Source organism: Copidosoma floridanum, unplaced genomic scaffold (genome assembly GCF_036245765.1).
Source record: "Copidosoma floridanum isolate Cflo_tuat_1 unplaced genomic scaffold, Cflo_Japanese_pri ptg000021l, whole genome shotgun sequence".
NCBI lineage: Eukaryota > Metazoa > Arthropoda > Insecta > Hymenoptera > Encyrtidae > Copidosoma > Copidosoma floridanum.
In genome coordinates this window covers 23,323,388-23,339,692 of record NW_028321898.1, presented here as the reverse complement: position 1 = coordinate 23,339,692, position 16,305 = coordinate 23,323,388, and the positions used below count along the sequence as shown (strand labels likewise).

At 31.3% G+C, this 16,305-nt stretch overlaps 5 protein-coding genes across 5 annotated transcripts in view; all 5 read left to right on the top strand.

Annotated features, from left to right (window-relative positions):
• Positions 1–16,305, top strand: part of Con (leucine rich repeat protein connectin) — a 193,673-nt gene that overhangs the window by 76,498 nt on the left and 100,870 nt on the right. The window lies entirely within an intron of this gene.
• LOC149374205 (uncharacterized) lies at positions 3,430–5,111 on the top strand. Its single transcript, XM_089594803.1, has 3 exons — positions 3,430–3,541; positions 4,680–4,816; positions 4,902–5,111. The coding sequence occupies exons 1-3, from the start codon at positions 3,430–3,432 to the stop codon at positions 5,109–5,111; spliced, it is 459 nt and encodes a 152-aa protein (XP_089450929.1).
• Positions 5,221–7,247, top strand: LOC106638867 (vascular endothelial growth factor receptor 1-like). Its single transcript, XM_089594802.1, has 8 exons — positions 5,221–5,334; positions 5,408–5,716; positions 5,822–5,996; positions 6,084–6,198; positions 6,284–6,477; positions 6,582–6,754; positions 6,859–6,985; positions 7,078–7,247. Exons 1-8 carry the CDS (start codon positions 5,251–5,253, stop codon positions 7,245–7,247), a joined length of 1,347 nt encoding a protein of 448 aa, XP_089450928.1. The 5' UTR covers positions 5,221–5,250.
• Positions 9,887–12,568, top strand: LOC149374204 (vascular endothelial growth factor receptor 1-like). The gene is made up of 8 exons (XM_089594801.1): positions 9,887–9,958; positions 10,044–10,194; positions 10,275–10,499; positions 10,570–10,708; positions 11,456–11,666; positions 11,738–12,069; positions 12,145–12,460; positions 12,509–12,568. Exons 1-8 carry the CDS (start codon positions 9,887–9,889, stop codon positions 12,566–12,568), a joined length of 1,506 nt encoding a protein of 501 aa, XP_089450927.1.
• On the top strand, positions 13,344–14,621 carry LOC106638865 (uncharacterized). Its single transcript, XM_023390034.2, has 3 exons — positions 13,344–13,428; positions 14,202–14,338; positions 14,424–14,621. Exons 1-3 carry the CDS (start codon positions 13,344–13,346, stop codon positions 14,619–14,621), a joined length of 420 nt encoding a protein of 139 aa, XP_023245802.2.

The following is a 16,305-nucleotide window of genomic DNA, read 5'->3' as shown; positions in this document are numbered from 1 at the left end:
TTTTCGGTGCGTGTGCTTGTTTTTAAAATGCAAAGAACCTCTAATCGACCACAAAGGGGCTAATACAACTCTTTTGAGCGTTAGTGGGATAAAATTCGAAAAATCTTTACCTAATTACTAATATTTACACTTAATCGATCTCTTTGTTTATAATTAAATCAATCATGGACTCGAGTTGGAAAAGTACCTACATTCAATTGAATAGTAACACTGACTGAAGCTTATTTGAACCATTTTTGATTTCGTAATATTGTTGCAATGAATTACTTAAATTCTTACTTCGACGAAATCAACAATGCACTTGGACAGAATCTCACGAGAGGGAAAAAATGCACCAACTTTTGAATGCAATGTCATAGCGACATAAAAAATGAGCAGAGGACTCGCAAACGGGCACGAACGTGTACAGAAGATAGTTTTTTTTTACCTAAACTCCATCGTGAGCCAAAGAAGCCTGGAAGCAGTAGGAGAAGAGAGACACATCAAGTTCGGGAGAACAAGATTCATCGCTCGGGCCAAGGAGGGTGGGACCGGAAAAAAGGCGAGGTTGAAGAGAAAAAGCGATGGGGCGGGGAGGGGATTCACGGGAAGTTTTCCAAAAGATCCCAGTTCTTTTATTGCAATAGCAAAGACATGGGCAGATATGCGAGTGGGCCAGAGTGTGAGGGAGGGAGGAAGGAGTCGTAGTGGAACGCAAATGGAAGAAAAGGATACAAAGGAGAAAAAAGAGGGAGACGATGCATTTGCAGAAAAGGTGTGTGCACCTCATCAATAGTGTGTTACACGACAATTCTAGTGTTTTTTTCGTTTGTTTAATTTTTAAAGCTTTTTTTTTACTTCCGTCGATCGTTATAAAAATTGATGGTTTTTTTTTTAATAAAAAAAAGTTAATTTAACATCGGAGAATATTCATGAATTTTATCTGAGTGTATTTAAACATTGAGCTTGTAGCTGGAATCCATCTAAAGGGTTTCCATTCCATAAATTTTCGAATGTAAAATTGATGTACAACCTAAGCGAATGGATGTGATAACGGTATCATCGTACATTTCGAGAGTTAACGGAAAATTTAATGGCACTTTTACAATATCCTGCGATTGTACAAGAGTTTCTGTTTTTTTTTTTTTTTTTTTTTTTTTGTTTTTTTTAATATATTGAAACATAAAATTAAACATTTCCAAGCTTAAATTTATTGGAATACTATCGTTGGACGGCTATACTTTTCTGAACAAAATTTCCATTTTACTTGACGTATATTTTTTTTGTGGGCACATATGACACCAACACACATAAATGCACGTAACTTCATACTAAGCAGGTTCAAGATTTTTGGTAATTTAATACTCCCTTCAACAACTATACTTTTCACTGAATATTACAGAGGGTACTTTGCATAATTTATGTACTCGTAAGTAATAGTCGTTTGCAAAAATAATTTAACGTGACACGAATGTTTTTAACCCAACGTTTGGTGCACATAAATGTCCCCACTACATTTGAAAAGTAAAAAGCGTGTGCTCGTTCAACTTTATTTAATTACTCCCATCTATTAACTCGTTCTTCCTGTAAGTGCTCAAACTCAGCCTCTCACTGTCACCGCTGTTTAAGGACCCCACCGATTTATCCGATAGAAGAAAAAAGGCCCTGCAGGCATATCCTCAAAATTGCGCCTTGAAATCGATTCTCGCGCGTCTATACCCTGAGGCTCCTCGCCTCTCGCCATTCCGAATGCGCGAGATACAGCCGATAAGGAGCCCCGTGGATTTGTTTCAGCAGCTACGACCCTAAGAGGCCAGTCAGCGAGTATAAGGATCGATTTCGAGGAGAGAAGAGAAATCAAACCGGTAAGGGGGGACCATTTTTCCAGCGCCTTATCCACTTAGTTTTTCTCTTCGCGTTTTGGGCTCTCTGCCTGTGGCAACTACTTCACGTCCATCAGAATCTGAGGATGCGATCCATCTTGCTTTTCATTTCTATTTTCCATCGGTTCGACTCGACGCTGCTGAGAGGCAATCTGATACGAGCAAGACTGATTTATTTTTGGAGCACTGATTCGGAGCATGATTAGGGTGTTGGTGACATTGTAGTAAGGTACTTTGTGATTTGGTAGTCCGAGATGCAGTTACGGATGAACGTGATTTGCATATTGATTCGTATGAACTATTCCGAGAACAAAAAATAATTTACTCCAATAGTATCTTTTCATCCTTGTTCAGTTAGAAAAAATTATCAGCTAAATTCAAGGAAGAAAAATCTGTAATAAAGTTTAGAAACGTAAACATTTTTTTACGTGTTATTATTTCTTCACATCGATTGCCAGAACAATAATACATCAACTAAATGATTCAATATTTTATGTGTTTCGCTACATTATTTTTTTTTGTGTTTTGTATTGGATTGACCAAATTATGAAAAAAATGAATGATTTTAAGTATGGACTTCATGTTAAAATGTTTCTGGAAGTATAACTAAAATTTCAAATTTAAAAAAAAATGAAGAATAATATTTCTTGTGAAAGCGAAAGAAGGAAAAAAAGGAAACAAAACTGAAAAAATTAACCAATATTTTATATCATAATTACTAATAGTTTTCCCTTGCAGCGTAAAAATAATTTAGATAAGATAAAATATCTACTCGTTGGGTGAAATTTCAAATAAGTTTGGAAATATAAAAAACAGTAATATCAGTCATACAAAGGAAATATTAACATGATTGGTTAACTAAATAATTCAAAAAATAAAGCAAATGCCATTTCGTTTGGAACTAATAAAGATAAATTTTATGTACTTTTTATACTTGAAGTAGATACGGTTTTCCAAATTAATAATTTATAAGTACTTGTATTTTGTTATTACTAGATGAATACAAGAAACATTATTATACTACTTTAGAAGAAATGTAACATTTAGCTGCTTTGAACACTAAACATGTTATAGATTTTATTGAACAAATACTTTAAGTGTTTAATCGAGTAGCTCCGTCAATATTTTATATTTAATCATCATCTATTATTTAGGGTTTATGTTTCTATTGAGATAATGTATTTCTCAATCATTAAAAGTTAAAACAGTGTTAGTCGATTTCCATTTAACCCAAATAGTTAAAGAGCATTTTAAATTTTGACTTGTTCGTTAAAGTCTTCGGTACGGCTACCAAATGCGTAGCTTATCAGCAATTAAAACGTATTGCTAAGCGCTAAGTAGTGGTAGTTACAATCAAAGCATAAGAATAGGGATCTCCAACGTAGTAACAGCTTGCTATTACTCTTTCTGTAGTCCACTACTTGCTCATCTTTTGATACCTGTGCTTCTTCACGGGTACATATTTAGAGTTAGTGCATTATCACGTATTTTCACCTTCTTGCCTCTTTATAGTTTGGCAAGTATAGTGATTTTAATTTGAACTATACTGTGATTGTAACGTTCAATCATGGGCGTTATGAATCACTCTTGTATGCAAGGTAAAAGAAATTTAAGATGGCTGGGCTTGGTCTCCATGCTGAACTGGACAGCTCTGTTCCTTAGTGTCTTCCTACTTTCAGGTAAGTACATTTACAGTTATGTGCATTAATGTGTTCCATAAAATAGTTATCTGTAATACTTTTGGAGAATGTCACTTTCCAAAGATCAAAGAGAAACTAATAAGTCAACGGGGTTCCGGTAGCTAATGCAAATCTTCAAAATTTCCATACTTACAAATTTAATTGTCATTATATAAGAATAAATTCGGGCTATTTATGACATTCCCAAGTTTCTTTAGTGAGTATGTTTCATGATACAGAGTTTTCTGATTATTAAAAAATAATTCTAGCTCCGAGGCGTATTAGGAAGTACTTTTCACCTTCTTTATTACGAAGAAAAAAGTGGACTTTTCAAACATTTTGTTTCCCTCAGTAGTTTAGCTACATTTATTTTATATCGTGGTTATAAAATCTTCATTTTCAACCCATACCACAGTCGGTTCAATAACTTTAATAATGGTAGCTTGCCCCGCAAGGTACGATTTTTGCCTGACATGTCATAACGTTTAATTCATTCATTCAAGCACGAACATGCTCAAAACACTTTGGTACCAAAAAATTGGTAATGCCTTCATAGATTGTCAAACGTCGTCGTAAATTTGGTTTTCTCATAGATCAGAACATTTTTATGGGCGCATGGGTTACATGACTGGACTTCTTGTTAACCGGATGCAGACTCATTTTTGTATTCATTATTATGAATTGCAGCATGCAAATTCCGTATAACTTTTTTTTTCTTTTTTTTTCAGTTTTTAGCAAAATAAATGTACACTTATTGAGTTACAGATTTCTAATCAATTAAATGTTTTCTCAAGTTATTGATAATAAATAAGGGAATAAAACAATCACGCAAAAATAAAAGCGCTAACATGAAATAATTGTATTATTAGATAATAGCTACACAGATAACCCTACTAGAGGAGATTGGAGAGTTGGAGATGTGGAAAAGTATATATGAATAAAGTAAATGGTACTGCGAATAATGGTGTATCTATAGGGATTAATTTAAAATAATTTACGGATTTTCCTACTTTAGCTTAAAACACCACAATAAACAATTATAATTATTTAATGAGATTCAATTTTTATTAACTCTGTTTTATAAATGCATTATTGCTAATTAAAAACGTATTATACACATCAATATTTATACGTACAGGTTGCTATGGGCATAAGCTCCAGCTTTACCCAAACGTGACTGAGTTGGAAATAAACGAAGGAGATGCCTTGAAAATAAAGTGCACTAGTAATGACTATGTTGAGTTTTACTACCCAGACACTTATTACCTGCGGGGTGTAAGTTAAACAGATTCAATACAGAATGATTATTTTCATAAAGTTTTTTCTCAAATAAATGTGGATATTTTTTAAATGTCAACAGGTAATGATGTCTGATTATGAAATTCACCCAGAAGAAAATAGTAGAAGTAAAACGTTTTTAAGGGAATCAACTGTTGTTGGAGACACCGGCTGGTATGGTTGCGCTAATGTAGATAAGAAAATCACTCACAAAACAAGTAAAGACATGAATGATCCAAGTGTCAGGTGGATGTACGTTTATGTTAAATGTCAGAATTTTGACAATAATTAATTTTTTTACTAAATTTTTCAATGGTATAATTTTACGTTAAAATACAACAACTAAAAGTGTATGCATAAAAAATCAGTATACTTTTTACGCAGCTAAAGAAAGTGCTTTTATCCAATCAAATTGGTATGCCCTACCACCTATGGGATGTTTACCTTACTTTGCCATTTTTCCATGCCGAACGACTTCACCTGGAATCAACGTAACGCTAACAACAAGTGATTCTGTAATATTAACTATTCATTAAAACTTGTTCATAAAAAAATGAAATTACAAATTTACATTATATTTTACATTAGAACTTGCAGAGAATCATAAACAGAGACGCGTTTTTCGATCCCAGAATTGGTTTTGTCCTCAAGAACTTAAATTTTTTTGACCCTGAAAAACAATTTAACAGTATATTCTGTGAAGTTAAGAATGATGATTTTACGGACAAGACAATGGTATTTCCTAAAAGTTATTTTCGCAATTGCATAAGTGAACCAACTATAAAAATAGAAGGCAAGAATAAAGTTTTTATGGGCTCCAGATTAAGCATGACGTGTACAGTTAAAATTTACGTAGAAAGTTCGTACATTATCTCCTGGAAAACTCCACGAAATTCGGTAAGAGCATTTTAACTTATCTATGCACAATTCTTACAGCGAATGTGCAAATCGTACAGTATTGAAATACTTCCTGGTATATTGTTTAATAATTCAATGGATTAGTCCTCCAAATTAATTTTAGACCAGATCCAAGAATCACAAAATTCGAACGTTGATTTGATAACATCTAAACTTGTGATAAAAAACGTTACTAACGAGGACGAGGGTAATTACACTTGCCAAGTAAGATCTTCGTTTAATGAGCATCGTAGTACAAACATGTTTATAAAAGTACATGGTCAGTTTTCACAATCACCATATAATTAAATTTTTTCATAAATATGCAGACAAAAACTTAAAATTTTTTAACATATCTCTCTTACAGATACCCATCCTTATATTTCTTTATCATCCGAAAATAGTGACAAGGCTTATGTCATTGGTGATTTAGTGATGCTTACAGCACACGTCGATGCTTATCCACCACCAACTCTGACGTGGTAATAATTGCACTTTCAGTCATAAGTTTGTACCGAAAATCCATCATTTATGACAACTTGTAATATCAAAAATTAAATTTTTTAGGCTTACATCGAACGGTACTGAAATTGTTTTTGGTAAAAAGTTCCGATTGCCACGTTTTACACGACAATATCCGAAGTATCCTGAGAGTAATTTAATGATATCTGATGTTCAAATGGAAGACCATGGCATTTATACTCTTCGTGCAAATAACAGCAATGAAATAAAGCTCTTGAATTTTTCTGTTACAGTTTACGGTAATTTTAGTCAAGTTCTTAATGCCATATCCTTTTATGATGTAGCATGTTTTTAGCTACACAGCCCTTTTTTAGATAAATAAGACATTGTTTTGCATTTCCAGAAAAGCCACGTGTTGTATTGAATCAAGCAAAACTCAAGTCTTATTATGGCTTCAATGAAACCACAACATTTTCTTGCCAGGCCGCTGGATATCCTCCACCGAATATATCTTGGTTTTATAAAATGTGCCCAGATTATTATCTTATAAATAATTGTAATACAGTAAAAATGGAGGTTTGTTTTCTTTTTATACATACATTTTCTTTTTAAACTCACATCTTTTCACATACAAAAAGAAGAAAGTTAATATCATTCTAAAAATAATCTCATCGTTTAAGGGTGAGCCAGGTAGGAATGAGATGTATTCAGAATTAAAAGTAAATATGGAATCGTTTGGAAAAATTATTTGCAAGGCTTGCCATGCGTATGATTGTGACTCAGATGAATACAATACTCAAATTACCGGTATGTATGGTTGAGCTTACGTTTTTTTTTTTTTTTTTTACTTTAAAGTAAATTTTCTAGCTCATTTTTTGATAATTTCTTATTTCTCCCAGACGGGGTCGATGATGAACCTTATGGAATAATAGGGCCGGAAGAGGCATATGATGGTGAAAATGTTACTATTATCTGTGCTGCTGTTAAATATGATTATCTATCTGTCACATGGTTGGATGACCGCTTTAAAGAGATAACTAATTCTGGTTGGTTTAAAATTACTTTCTAATGTAAAATATTGTGATTTTGCGTAAAATTTTGTCAGTCCATAAAACTAATTCTATTGTAATTCAATTTCAGCAAAAGTGCAAGTAACGTCAAAAAAGACTAAATTCACTATTCGTAAAGAGCTTGTGATCTATAACATAAGTCAATCAGATGAGAAAGACTATCACTGCAGTGTAATGTCTGATATCAAGTCAACCAAGACTATAAGTTTCTATCTCAATGTTAAACGTAATTATATTTTAAATGTTATAAAGGGAAAAAATTCCATATATTATATTTGACGTATTGAATAAGCGATAATGATTATAATAATAATAGTTACTATAATTATTATTATTAATACTGTTGTTGCTACTGTTGTTGTTGATGTTTTTATTGTTGTTGTAAACAAACTGTCTTTATTTTTAGCAATATCACGATTATTAACAAAATTTTGTGTTTGTACTTGTAGTGCAGAAGAAGCCTTATTTTATTACGGATAACATGAATGCGACCAACGTTACCGTTTTAACAACAGATGCTCGAAATGCTATTCATTTACACTGCTTCGTCGGAGGAACGCCTGCACCGAAAATTACATGGTACAAGGATGATGCACTTTTGAATCTGCCGGAAGATCGTTTCAGCCTTTTCTCTAATGATCAAAAATTAATTATAAGATATCTTGAGGAAAATGATAGTGGCAACTATTCTTGTCGCGCTGAAAATCGATTCGGAAAAGTAGAAAAATATCAGAGAGTCAACGTAACAGGTAAACAAATCTGTACATGTGTTTATTTGTAATTTTTTTTTTTGTATTACAACAAGACAGCCCTCACGTGCTAAATGATTTGACCACGAATACTATTTAACCAAGTTAATATTCAATTTCTTAAAATTGTATCTCACATTAGTTTAGATTACACAAATAATTTAGAGCCAATAAACGCAAATTTGATGTGATGATTTTTGAATAACGAGATTAAAATTAGATCATTTTATAATACTTCATAATCTTTACTCTTTTATCATCGTGGTTTTATGAATAATTATTGATAATATTTAATCTTGAAAATATTTTTACTTCTTAAATTTATTTATTTATCAATAGAATAAAGTGAATTTTCTAGACTGTCTTACTGCTCGGAAAATAGTCTCGAGTGCCATTATTTGCAACTAAGTAGATGTCTTATAGTTTGCTCATCCTATCGATAAGATCATCTTGTATGAATTACAATTGATTCCACTGAGTTCGTATTTTATTTTAATATTGTCATTTAACTGATTTTCATTAAAGTTTTACAAAATTTTCAAAATTATCTACACTATCAAGGTGCAGTTTTATTAAGGTATACCTTTGATCTAATTTATTCGTCAAGTTTTCAATAAATCAAGTACATAGTAAGATTTAAAAAGATTTGTAACGAAGCCAGTTAAATTTTAGGCAAATTATTTTGGTCAAGATAAAAAATCCGTCGTCACCAATAAATCAAACTTTTCTTGAATTTTAAAAATGTTATACATTAAATTTTTTTATTTTATCGATAATTTTCTAAAGTTATTGTATTGGTACTAGTTTTCAAGACATTTGAGTTTATAATATATATTTTCACATTGGCTTTAATAAAGTACAGCACTAACAGCTGTAAAGACGTACGTTCCAAATCATCAAAATTTGTACTTTATTTCAGTCATTTTAAATTATGGTGGGTTGACAAAAATAAAAATCAGTTTATTGATCAATATTTTTTCTGTTACAAACGTATACAAGCATAACCTATAAGACATAGGTTAGTAGATAGTACAGTAAATGAAGCACTTCACTTGCTTAAACTACTTGGTCGACAGATTTTCTACCTTAAGATAATTTAAACGAAAATTTTTCTGTCATTTTTTTTGTTGGCTTCAATAATTCATTAACCCCCTTCATTTTAAGGAAAATAGCATTTTTTCTTGTTGCTAGTCATGCAACTAGGAGAGGCAAAACTACTAACGCTGAGGTTGTATAACTTCAAAAAAGGGCTGAGGAGAAATATTATGTCATGAAAGAATTGACTATTAATGTTAGCTAAATAAACTATGTATTCCACCTTCTATAGCTGAAAAATTTTGCGTACATGGCAGAATAACGTGACAAAAGACTTTGTTATGCAGACAGTCGCTGTAATAATGAAATAACCTTATTTTTATCTGATTGACTCCATTTTTTAATAAGTAATTACACAAACGATTATGTTACGTGTATTTTTATTTTATTGAATCAGAATTCACAATACAAACAAGTGCTTAGGTCTCGAGATCCTTTGCATGAGTAAAACTTCGAAGCAGCTAACCCATAATTGTCGATAAGGAAATTTAATTAAGGAATTGTATTAAGGATTTACTCATTTATAATGAACATTAAATAAATAATTTATGCTACATTAACATTGAAGACAGCATTAGCAAAAATCATACAAATGTCATTACAATCCGTTTTTTATGAAAATAATAGTTAAAAATTCTGTGATCTTAGTTTAATACCAGAGCTACTCATTTTTTTTTAAGATAGAAAAAAAGAGAGGTTTACTGAATAAATCATAGAAACTTTTACCAAAGAAAATATGATTCATAAGATTAATCATGATTTTAGAGATTGAATATCCTTCTCTTCAACTCACAATGATAGTTTGGTTCATCATAATTCTTATCTTACTTTCTATTTACTTTCGTATGAAAGTACAAAACGAAAAGGTGAGAAAATATTTTATACTAAAAATTTTAAATAATTAAGTAAAAACTATAGAAAAATCGTTAGTCATTTATTAATTGTTAAAAGATGATGAGGGAGCAGCTATTAAAAGCTGGATTAGCTTATTTTGAAGAAGGAGCCATTGATTTAATAAATCCTGAACTAACAGTTAATGATCAAGCTGAGTATCTTCCGTACGATAAAAAGTGGGAATTTCCAAGAAAACAACTAAAGTTAGGTACAAAGTATGAGTTTACCATAAAGCATTAGCTACAATAATCAGTATCAATATAAAAATTGTGATATTTGACTTTAAAGGTCAACAATTGGGAAGTGGAGCTTTTGGGGTTGTAGTAAAAGCAGAAGCTTTTGGAATTTGTGCTACAGAGCCTGTTACTACTGTAGCTGTAAAAATGGTTCATGAAAATGCTGAATCAGTTTATATCCGTGCTCTTGTAAGAGAACTTAAAATTATGATGCATCTGGGGCAACACTTGAACGTTGAAAATCTTCTCGGTGCCTGTACAAAAAATATTGACAAGCGTTAGTTTTCTTTTGTATTTAGAAAAAAAAACAATTGACACCTTCGACTAAGAAGCAATTCATTTTATAGGTGAATTTTTAGTAATTCTTGAATCTTGTGATTATGGAAACCTGCAAGACTATTTAAGATATCATGGAGAAAATTTCGTAAATCAAATTGATCCATCTACTGGTGATTTTAATTGGTGCAATCAAAAAAAAGTTAAAAGGTGCTATTTTTATGCATTTATTTATTTGAAAATCTAACTTTGTAGGCTTAAAACTATAAGCTAATTTCTTGCCGTCAAATGTGTGAAATTTTTTTTATCATGATGCAATAAAATGGTGCATGATTAATAAAAATTATGCGTAAAAAAATTAAAACAGTAAATTATTTGATGAAGGAAGTATTGTTTTAAATTTTTATAATATTCGTAAAGTGCTTGACGTGGCATCTTTGAGAAGTCATGCTTTTGACACATAAAAATGAGTAAGTATATGGACATAATAACCTTTCAAATTAAAAAAAAAATTTAATATTTTTAATATGTATTTTAACTTTGCACTATCACTTAGTGTTTTCATTTTCATTTTTAACAATCAAATAAAAATCGATAAAATTTTAATTTTCTAAATAAAGTAAATTTTTTATTTTATTTAATTTTTTTATTTTGTATAAAATGAGAAAAATATGGCATTGACAGTCACATTTGGTTTATTACTTTGTACTTTAGTATACTTAAAAGCGGTTCATTACCTACTTTTATTTAATTTTGTATTAATTATAGATAAAAGCTATTTGTTAACGTTAAATATTAGAAAATTAAACGTTGAAAAAACAGAGAATAGTTTGGCACTATAAAATTTTTGTTAAACAGATGACGACTGAGAGAATCATGTATATATTTACTTTTTTTAATAATTAGAGCAAAACGCGTGAGTTCAGCACTAAACAGTTATCTGGATATGGCGTGCAGCAGCAATCACGTAAACTTAGCCTCCAACAAGACCCAGAACTCAAGAAATCCAATGGAGTTCCGTAGTGCTTCTCACTGTGATGATTTAAGTTGGCGGTCTAACTACGAAGGTAATTACGAAAACTGGAAGCCTAAATGCATCTGCTCCCATGACCTCCTTTCTTGGGCTTATCAGGTGGCTAATGGCATGGAATACCTATCTAAGAAAAAGGTAAGAATTTGTATACAGAACTATTCGCTTAAGTATGAATTGTCCATTACTTTGCTACTCTATCTTTATAGGTTTTGCACTGTGATCTAGCTGCCAGAAATATTTTGCTGTCAACTAATAACATTGTTAAAATTTGTGACTTTGGTTTAGCCCAGACATTGTACAAGGACATCAATTACACGAGACTACACGATGTGAAATTGCCATTCAAGTGGATGGCCATCGAGTCTCTCAGGGACGGAGTTTTTTCGACAAAGTCTGATATTTGGTCCTTTGGTATAGTGATCTGGGAATTGTTTACTCTTGCAGAACCACCGTACCTAGGCATGGGAGCTTTCGAAGTATATCAAAAACTCATTGATGGATACAGGATGAGACTACCTAAATATGCAACGAAATATCTGTAAGTAAAAAAAAAATATTTTTTAAATAGTTTATTTTTTGAATTATTTATTTATTTAATTTATTTATTTCTCAGTTACAATATCATGCTCAACTGTTGGGAGGACGAGCCAACTCTAAGACCATCATTCACAAAACTATCAGAAAGTATTGGTATGCTTTTAGATAAACGTACGAGAATGCACTTCCAGAAATCATACCATGAGTATGAGAACATTAACACGGAAGCTGATTTAAAAAGAAAAAATGATTACTTGGCAAACATGTCTTCACCAGATCATGTAGCGCTTGCCCTACCTCAACAGGACCATGAAAATGGCTTGCTGCAGGTTGAAAACCCTTTGTATTTTAATCTCAGCAATAATGATAGACGTTTAGCAAACAACGGGGAAGTTTGACATTTTTTTATGGCAGAATCTGACATGATTGATGTTTTAAAGGGCTACTTTAGAAAACTGGATAAAGAGAACGTTGACAAACCGAAAGAACATTGCCAATAAGCTAAAATGCTGCTTTCAATAAAAATATTGTCAAACATTAATTTAAATTAATTTAAAAATTTTGTTTCTAGGACTATATTATAATAAGATAAGTTCTCATCAGTAACTAATGAAGTAAAAATTTATAGAATTATAAAAAGATTAAAATCTCAGAACTCCAAATAAATAATTGTTTTATTTGTCAACATTTTTATGTAAATCTTCCAATTTTATATCATTTTCCTCGGAAAATTTATCAGTTTCTTTTTTAAAAAAGACACTCACTATGATAATCTGGTATGCTAACTAAATAACATAAATCAAAAGATTACATGAATGAATAAATCTATGGTCCTTTACAAACCCTATATAAACAGCAGTTTTAAGCTAAATTTCAAAACTTTTTTTTTAAAGCACCTAACTAAAAAAATTCAGTCCGACTTAATTTTAACGTTCGGTATATCGAATAAATGCGTAGCTTATCAAACTGTAAGCAATTAAAACGTGTTGCTAAGCGCAAAGCAGTGGTAGCCACAAACAAAACACAATTATACAAGCCTCTAACGTGGTAACAGCTTGCTGATATTCTCACTCCAGTCCATTACAGGTCTGACTTCTCAACGAAGTCCTCACAAGTGTAGGTACTCGTTTGTAATTAGTTTATTATTACATAAATTTACCTTTTATTCTCTATATAGTTTGACTACTATATTGCTTGTAATCCAAGGTTGTAATTTTTAACCATGGGAATTATAAGTCACTCTTGCATGCTATAGTTAGAGAAAACTTGCAAGGAATGAAACGAAGACCTCCAATATGGCTGGGCTTGGTCTCCATGCTGAACTGGACAGCACTGTTCCTGAGTGTCTTCCTACTTTCAGGTAAGTACATTTACAGTTATGTGCATTAATTTCGACGATAAAATAGTTAGCTGTTATACTTGTAAAGAATGTCACTTAAAGAAAGTTGAGAAACAACCCTTCAGTCAAGTGTGTTTCGATCGCTAAGGCGATTTCAAAGACTTTCATACTTATAAACCTCGTTATGTTGTTTTGATGTTAGAAAAAATACAGGCTACTTGTAACGTGCGCAAGTATCTTTTTTTTTGTTAAAAAATAATTACAACTTAGAGACGCATTAGGAAACAGTTATCACTAACTTTTTTTATAAAGAGAATAAGTGGGACATATTAAGCGTTTTGTTTCCTTAACTTGTGTAGCTATATTTATTTCATATCGTGATGGTGAAATATTTAACTGGTTTTAAGCGCACTTCATTATCGTAGTTCGTTCAATAACTTAAAAGCTTATAAAGTTACCAGAATTTTTTGTAAAAAAAAGAACAATAATAATTTTTTCCTCTGACCATTCCATTCTTTTTTACTTTTAGACGTTTACTGATACTTCAGTAAGAAAAGTAGGGCAAGCACCAAGGGTCCTATAAGCCTCATTTATCCCATTACAGGCATAAAATTCATAACTATAAACAATTTTTTATATTTATAGTTATGAATTTCAGAAATATAAAGTCGGTGCAACTTAAAATACCATAACATATTTTAATCATTCAATGGGATTCAATTTTTATTAACTCTGTTTTATAAATCCATCAAATCTAATTAAAAACTTATACTTATCAATGTTTATACATATAGGTTGCAACGGGGATAAGCCCCAGCTTCATCCTAACGTAACTGAGTTGGAAATAAGTGAAGGAGAAGCCTTAGAAATACACTGCACAAGTAATAGCTATGTACAGATATATTATCCAACTTTCGATTACCACCAGGCTGTAAGTTAAACAGATTCAGTACAGAATTATTATTTTCATAAGGTTTTTTCTCAAATAAATGTGGATATTTTTTAAATGTCAACAGGTAATGATGTCTGATTATGAAATTCACCCAGAAGAAAATAGTAGAAGTAAAACGTTTTTAAGGGAATCAACTGTTGTTGGAGACACTGGCTGGTATGGCTGCGCTAATATAAATAAAAAAATCTTACGCACAACGAGTAAAGACTTAAGTGATCCAAGTATTAGTTGGATGTACGTTTATATTAAATGTAAGGATTAGGACATTAATATATTTTTTACTACATTTTTCAATAACATAATCTTACGTATAAATATAACAACTAAAAATGTGTGAATATTAATTCAATGTATTTTTTATACAGCTAAAAAAAGTGCTTTCATTCCATCAAATTGGTACGGTGCAGTACCACCTATTGAATGTTTACCTTACTTTGCCATTTTTCCATGCCGAACGACTTCTCCTCGAATCAACGTTACGCTTACAACAAGTGATCCTGTATTATTTAAATCTTCACTAAAATTTGTGTACCAAAAGTTAAATTGAAAATTCATATTTTATTTTACATTAGAACTTGCAGGAAATCGTAAACAGGAATGGGTTTTTTGATCCTAGAATTGGTTTTATCGTCAAAAATTTAACTCATTATAGCACTACAAAACAATTTCCCAGTTTAACTTGTAAGGCTAATAATGGTGATTTCACGAAAAAGATTATGACATTTAGTAAAGACTATGTTCGCAATTGCATAAGTGAACCAACTATAAAAATAGAAGGCAAGAATAAAGTTTTTATGGGCTCCACATTAAGCATGACATGTACAGTTAAAATTAACATAGAAAGTTCGAACATTATCTCCTGGAAAACTCCTCGAAATACAGTAAGAAAATTTTAAATTATTAATGCACAATTCTTACAGCCATTCATACGGGCGTTGAGAGTGTGCAAATTTCACAGTATTGAAATATTTCCTGATATATTATTTAATAATTCAATGGATTAGTCCTCCAAATTAATTTTAGACCAGTTACAAAAATCACAAACTTCGAACGTTGATTTGTTAATATCCAAACTTGTAATAAAAAATGTTACTTACGAGGACGAGGGTAATTACACTTGCCAAGTAAGATCTTCGTTTAATGAACATCGTAGTACGAACATATTTATAGAAGTATATGGTCAGTCTCAAGAGTCAGTTTTTTAATTTGGATTAGTGTAAAGATAAATAATCAAATTTTCGAACGTATTTCTTGATACAGATCCAAATTCTTTTATTTCCTTAACATCTCATAATAAAGACAAGGCTTATAGCGTTGGTGATGTAGTGGTACTCACAGCTTACATCGATGCTTATCCAGAGCCAATTCTCACATGGTAATGATTGCTTTTTCATAAAGTTAGACATTCGTACGAAAATTTATCAATTACGCAGCCTCATGGTACAAAATATTTAATTTTCAGGTTTGCACCCAACGGCACAAAGATTGTTTTAGGGAAAAAGTTCAAGATGCCTTTTTCTGCAGGACAGTATCCAGAATATCCAGAAAGTAATTTAGTGATTTATGGTGTTGAGATGGAAGACCATGGTATTTATACTCTCCAAGTAAACAATAGCAAAGCAGTAAAGTTCTTGAATTTTCCTATTAAAGTTTACGGTAATTTTATTAAAATACCTAATACAATATGATTTCATGCTGAATCATGATTTCATTAGCGAAGCACTTTCTTTGTACAAATAACAAATTTTCATGCATTTAACAAATTATTACAGAGAAGCCACGCATTATATTTAACCGAGAGAAACTTAAGTCTATTTACGGTTTTAATAAAAGTGCAACGTTTGCTTGCCAAGCCACGGGACATCCTGTACCTAACATATCATGGTTTTACAAAATGTGTCCAGATTATAATTCCATGTATGCTTGTAATACAGTCGAGCTGAAGG

What these genes read in the sequence shown, in the direction of transcription:
- LOC149374204 (XM_089594801.1), top strand. Translation starts at nt 9,887, where the DNA reads ATGATAGTTTGGTTCATCATAATTCTTATCTTACTTTCTATTTACTTT. An exon ending in AATACCTATCTAAGAAAAAG is followed by an intron (nt 11,667 to 11,737) that starts GTAAGAATTTGT and finishes CTATCTTTATAG; the next exon opens with GTTTTGCACTGTGATCTAGC. An exon ending in AAATATGCAACGAAATATCT is followed by an intron (nt 12,070 to 12,144) that starts GTAAGTAAAAAA and finishes TTTATTTCTCAG; the next exon opens with TTACAATATCATGCTCAACT.
- LOC106638867 (XM_089594802.1), top strand. Translation starts at nt 5,251, where the DNA reads ATGGGATGTTTACCTTACTTTGCCATTTTTCCATGCCGAACGACTTCA. An exon ending in CGCTAACAACAAGTGATTCT is followed by an intron (nt 5,335 to 5,407) that starts GTAATATTAACT and finishes ATTTTACATTAG; the next exon opens with AACTTGCAGAGAATCATAAA. An exon ending in TTTTTCTGTTACAGTTTACG is followed by an intron (nt 6,478 to 6,581) that starts GTAATTTTAGTC and finishes TTGCATTTCCAG; the next exon opens with AAAAGCCACGTGTTGTATTG.
- LOC149374205 (XM_089594803.1), top strand. Translation starts at nt 3,430, where the DNA reads ATGGGCGTTATGAATCACTCTTGTATGCAAGGTAAAAGAAATTTAAGA. An exon ending in TAGTGTCTTCCTACTTTCAG is followed by an intron (nt 3,542 to 4,679) that starts GTAAGTACATTT and finishes TTATACGTACAG; the next exon opens with GTTGCTATGGGCATAAGCTC. An exon ending in ACACTTATTACCTGCGGGGT is followed by an intron (nt 4,817 to 4,901) that starts GTAAGTTAAACA and finishes AAATGTCAACAG; the next exon opens with GTAATGATGTCTGATTATGA.
- LOC106638865 (XM_023390034.2), top strand. Translation starts at nt 13,344, where the DNA reads ATGAAACGAAGACCTCCAATATGGCTGGGCTTGGTCTCCATGCTGAAC. An exon ending in GAGTGTCTTCCTACTTTCAG is followed by an intron (nt 13,429 to 14,201) that starts GTAAGTACATTT and finishes TTATACATATAG; the next exon opens with GTTGCAACGGGGATAAGCCC. An exon ending in CTTTCGATTACCACCAGGCT is followed by an intron (nt 14,339 to 14,423) that starts GTAAGTTAAACA and finishes AAATGTCAACAG; the next exon opens with GTAATGATGTCTGATTATGA.